At 39.6% G+C, this 5,332-nt stretch overlaps 3 protein-coding genes across 3 annotated transcripts; 2 read left to right on the top strand and 1 right to left on the bottom strand.

Annotated features, from left to right (window-relative positions):
• Positions 1-271: 271 nt before the first annotated feature.
• LOC108810715 (uncharacterized) lies at positions 272-1,713 on the top strand. The gene is made up of 2 exons (XM_018582809.2): positions 272-921; positions 1,391-1,713. The coding sequence occupies exons 1-2, from the start codon at positions 652-654 to the stop codon at positions 1,514-1,516; spliced, it is 396 nt and encodes a 131-aa protein (XP_018438311.1). The 5' UTR covers positions 272-651; the 3' UTR covers positions 1,517-1,713.
• A 207-nt stretch (positions 1,714-1,920) lies between these two features.
• On the top strand, positions 1,921-2,643 carry LOC108810727 (uncharacterized). Its single transcript, XM_018582818.2, has 2 exons — positions 1,921-2,160; positions 2,293-2,643. The coding sequence occupies exons 1-2, from the start codon at positions 1,980-1,982 to the stop codon at positions 2,484-2,486; spliced, it is 375 nt and encodes a 124-aa protein (XP_018438320.1). The 5' UTR covers positions 1,921-1,979; the 3' UTR covers positions 2,487-2,643.
• Positions 2,644-2,774: 131 nt separating this feature from the next.
• LOC130506646 (pentatricopeptide repeat-containing protein At1g09820-like) lies at positions 2,775-5,060 on the bottom strand. The gene has a single exon (XM_057001332.1). The coding sequence runs from the start codon at positions 4,939-4,941 to the stop codon at positions 3,124-3,126; it is 1,818 nt and encodes a 605-aa protein (XP_056857312.1). The 5' UTR covers positions 4,942-5,060; the 3' UTR covers positions 2,775-3,123.
• Between the last annotated feature and the right edge of the window lie 272 nt (positions 5,061-5,332).

Genomic DNA, 5,332 nt, shown 5'->3' with positions numbered 1-5,332 from the left:
TATATCTTAACAAGTAGAAATATAGACAGAGATTAGAAAAGAAATAAAGCAAGCAATGTGAAGTTGTCAGTTTAAACAAAAGAGAGTGAAGAGGATGAGATCATAGGAATATATAGGATCCAGAGACCATGATTTATACTGTCTGTTCCCACTAGTTAGGGACCATTACCACCACTAACTCTCTGTTATTTGTTAATTTTCATACTTTATTGGCATATAATAAAAAAATCATATTATATATACTCCCTTTTGTAACTATATATACACAGCCCATTAATACACATAGACAGAGTGTGATTTGTTTCTTCTTCCTCTGCTTTTTACTTCCTTCACACACACAGCCAAAAAAACAAAAAATCAGAGGAATAATTAACTAGACACTGTCGACGATTACGTGAACGCATTTCAAGATTGTCAACTTTTGTAGTTCTATATAAAATTTTATTATCATTTTTAACGTTGGTTTTATTCTTGATCAAGAATTCTGAGTTTGCTCTTGTGAAAGATTAAGATTCCTCTTTTTTTTTTTGATTTCATTTGTGTCCTTTCTTTCCCATAATATATTTGATCTATATTCTCTGCTCAAGATAATCACATCACATCGACTTCAGAACCAAAGAAGGCTTAAAGCTCGCATGCCACAAGGAGAAAATGAACGAGTCAAGTTCGTGGAGCATCTACAGTACCAAAGATGGAGAGAGTGAAGGGCCATGGAGATCATCCACGTCGATGAATGCGATCTCCTTCGGGTTCGTAGCTACGGCGATACTTATCTCCATGTTCTTGTTAATGGCCATCTTCGAGCATCTCTTTAGACCTGAGAATTCTACATTTGAGTCACCACATAGGATCAGACAACGACAGAACCAAAGCAGAGATGGGTCCACTCATTTCCAGAAACTTGCTAATCAAGCATCCATGGTAAACAAAAAACAAAAACAAAAAGTTGTTAAAGCATTTTTTCAAAAGAATGTTTGTTCCTTTATTTAATAAAGCTGAAGCGCATTAACTTGCCAGTTGCCACTATTAGGACTAGTTCTTTCTTTTCCTTTTGCAAAATAAAACTGTTTTGCTTTTCGGTGCAAAAATCTTTGGAAACAAAACATTCTTCAAAATAAATGTAAAAATAACCAAACTTTGGCAAGTGAAAGGAAAAGTTTTGTCTCGAAGTTGTCTTATTCGTATATATGTTTTTTATTTTATTTTTAAACATTCTTCGAATTAAATGTAAAAATAACCAAACTTTGGAAAGTGAAAGCAAAAGTCTTGTCTCGAAGTTGTCTTATTCGTATTTATGTTTTTTTTTTTGTCTATGCATATATGCTGTGTATGAGTATCTACTATCTATTGTTTTGTGACATCAATTAAAAAAGAATATGACATGTTATAGGTTCCGATGAGTATGGCAGTGGATCTATCAGTAGTGATGCCGGGAGAGAAGCTGCCGTCGCACATAGCTTTGCCGGCTCCTCTACCTTGTGGAAGAGAAGGCATTCGTTGGCCTCTCCACCTCTAAAATATTACTCTACCAGCACCAGCAACTCTTTGTGTTTCTATCTAACTCATTCGGTAGATTAATTAGTGTTGGACTTGTTGGGTTATATATTACACTATGCAGTAAAGGCCACCAGTTTAATTTTCTTTATGCATAGATTCGATATATAACTCATTGTACATTTGAGTTTAGTAATAATCATGTGGATGTGCTTTCTTTTTCTGTTTGCATTATCATATGGCTAAATTCATTAATTAATTTTGGGATAATTAAAAATTAAAGTTGAGGCAAAAAAAAAATCGTTAACTTGACTAAAAATAAGCCCATATTATTATTTGGGACAAGATAGAAGCCCATTATGATCAGTGGGCCGATTTTATTTACAACAACACGGAGATAGATAAAAAGTCGTCACCATCCCTCCCTGAATCGTCTCGAAGAAGCAAAAGGAAAGTTGATTCAAAATTTGAACTGCAGAGAGAGAATGGCGACGACTGCGAAGAACATGAAGGGTTTCTACAAGCAGACGAAGAGCAATATCACCGGAGGTATCTCCAAGTCCAAGCCATCTTCCCGGAGAGTGTCTCCCAAACACGCGGCCACCCAGGGCTCCGATGCTACGCAGCCGGCGGCGTTGATTTCGCACGGCTCCCTCGATGTCAAGGGTACGCTTTTTTCACTTCTTTCACTTTCTTAGGGGTTTGCTTCATGAAAGTTCATCGATTGCAGTAGGAAGAAATCTAGGGTTTCTCATTCGAAACACCTCTGCTTTCTCTTTGTGGTGTTTTCGAGTACAGGTGATTATGACGAGAAGGAGGAGATGCTCAGGCAGTTTGACATGAACATGGCTTACGGTCCGTGCGTGGGTATGACGAGACTTGATCGATGGGAACGTGCACTGCGCTTAGGGATGAATCCTCCCAGTGAAATCGATAAGCTTTTGAAAACTGACAAGGTTCAGCAGGATTGTCTTTGGCAAGGTCGCGTCTAATAAAGTTTCAATCTTTTTTCAGCTATGCCCGCCCCTTGTATGATCCATTGTCACTTGCTGTCTTTTGTGAATGTTTGGTTCAGCCACTGGCTGGATCACCCACTTTGTTGTTTTAATCTTAAAAAACCTTCGTAATGGAATGCATTTTGTTGGCGTCTTTGACATTATGTTGTCTGTCGGCGTAAGGTAGAATGTATTCCTCCATGTTTATTCAATATCATCTTGAGGAATAAAAAGGAATGCATTTTGTTGATCAAAGGTTCAACTTTGAATAACATTCTCATTATCATATGGAGTCAGTAGACACAACAAAATTACAAGAACTTCTCTCAATTTCCAAGCTGAAGGCTTTACACTCCCAGGAACCCTGTCGGCATAAGCAGAGAAATACGGAGTAGCCCGACAATATTAGGTAGGCCTGAGTCATCCTTGTCTATGCTAGAACAAAGATTCCGCAGGGTCTGGTTTCACCTATTGTCACTGTCTCGTCTTTGGTATTTGCTTCAGTACTAACAATGAGCAGAGTTTTTTCTTTCTTCCATGAGAGGAAGAGATTGAGTAATGCTGAACTCAGGAATCAGCCAATCATGTGAATAGGTGCACTAAGGGGTTGCTTCTCATGCCAATCATTGAAAGGTTATGATTTAGTGGAGACGTTAAATAGATGCCCTTCAATGTCAGGAACAAAACCTTTATCCACCATTTCTGCTTTAACTATCTCATAGGTTATCCGGTTCGGGATCAGACCTTTCTCCAGCATCTCATTCAAAAGCCTGTTTGCTTCCTCCATCTTCCCCTTCTGGGAATATCCTTGCAGAAGCACATTATACGATGCTACGTTCATCCGCAACCGCCTCTCTTTCTCCATCTGTATCCTCACGTTCCCTGCTCCTTTCAGATTCCCTTCCTTACAGTAACCTTCCATCAGAATGTTATACGTCAGATGTCTCGGCTTCAGACCCATCTTGGTTATTCCTTCTCTCAAAAGCATCGCTGCTTTCCTCGTTTCTCCTTTGCGGCAGTAACCGTCCATGAGTATGTGATATGTCACAAGATCAGGAAGCCCTTTACTACTCAACTGATCAAAAAGCTTCTTAGCTGCTTCCATGTTACCGTTTCTACACAAACCACCGATCAAGCAATTATAAGTCTCAACGTTCGGTACAATCCCTTCTCGCTCCATCTCTTCTTTCACTTTAAACCCATCCTCCACCTTTCCTGACTTACAATACGCATCGATCAGCATGTTATATGTTGTAGCAGTGGGAACAATCCCTCTGCCTTTTAGCGACGCAAACATATCAAGAGCTTCCTTCATCATACCGTTCTTACAAAACCCGTTTATAAGAGAGTTGTAAGTAATCAAATCAGGCTGCACACCTGCGCTCACCATCTTATCATGCATACAAGTAGCCTCGCTCACCTTCCCCACACTACACAAACCATTAATCAGCGAATTATAAGTGACCACATTAGGTTTAACATCTTGATCCAGCATCTCTTTAAACACCTTCATACTCCCTGAATAATTCCCATCTTTCCAGAACCCATCGATCAAAATATTAAAAGTAGTCAAGTTCGGAGACACCTCACTCTCCACCATCTCCTTCAAAACCCCATCTGCTTTATACATCTTCCCCATCCCTCCAAGCTTACAGTACCCATCGATAAGAGTATTATAACTAACCACATCAGGAGGAGAAGCTCCATACACTTTCATATCCTCCATAACATCCTTAGCCTTGCTCATCTTCCCTCTCTTGCAAAACGAGTTGATCACCACATTGAAAGCGAACACATCCGGTTGGATCCTCCTCCTGATCATCTCTCTGTATACAAACTCAACATCCGCAAACCTCTTCTCCTTCAGCAACGCGACCATCAAGGGCTTACAAGACAAAGATGATAGCTTGTAACCGTAATATCCCGCGCGCTTAAACGCCTCTAACGCTAACTCGAATCTCGAGTTGTTGGCATAAGCCAAGACAAGCATATCGGCGAGAATCGAATTGACGCAGAGATTGTCACAGAGGGAGATCGCGTGGAGGATTGAGTGAACCGAATGCTCGGATCGTTTCTTAACGAACCCGTCGAGGAAAGATCGGATCTTTGAGTACCTTTTAGCGTTGGCGAGAGAGTGCAATAGCTTGAAGGTTAGCTCTAACGATAGGGAGATGTTACGGTGGTTGTTCGTCGCTAACCAGGTGTAGTAGCGGAGACACAGATCAGGGTCGAGGTTGGAACTTATCAGCTGGTGAAAGAGTTCGTTGGGGTTTGTGTCTTTCACGTGGAGTCTGAGCTTTGGCCAGTGCTGCTTCTCTATGAGATCTGCGATTAAAGCCACGTCATCTCTAGGCGGGTAAGGGGTATTGGTGATGGTAGTAGCTGAATAAGAAGAACAGAGTCTACTGAGACGGGAGAGTTTTCTCCTTACGGCGAAGGATTTGATGAACATTGATTCGAGAAGGAGAGAAAAAATGTGGGTTTTTGAAGAAGAGAAAAATTAGGGTTTTAGGATATTGTAGTTCGGACCTACTCACTGAGTCGCACTGGTCATCTCCTTCGTTTACCATTTTACCCAGAACTTTAGGATAACTTTTCCTTTGCAGAAGACATCCTCGAGTTTATATAGTTTTCCAATACTGTCTCGCAACTTTAACATTTGACTTGCTTTATTTTTCTTTTCTTTTTTCAATGGTAAATATCTATACTATTAAAATTGAACAAAATTGTTTGTAAACATAAATATCAGTATAAAAAATATAATATTGTTTGAAAATATAGATAGCAGTATATTAAAACAAAAAATAATTGATTTATGTTATTAAGAAAAATTGAAAATCCAT

This window comes from Raphanus sativus, unplaced genomic scaffold, assembly GCF_000801105.2.
Source record: "Raphanus sativus cultivar WK10039 unplaced genomic scaffold, ASM80110v3 Scaffold3502, whole genome shotgun sequence".
Lineage (NCBI taxonomy): Eukaryota > Viridiplantae > Streptophyta > Magnoliopsida > Brassicales > Brassicaceae > Raphanus > Raphanus sativus.
The sequence above is the reverse complement of the archived record's forward strand: the minus strand, read 5'-3'. Positions and strand labels throughout refer to the sequence as shown.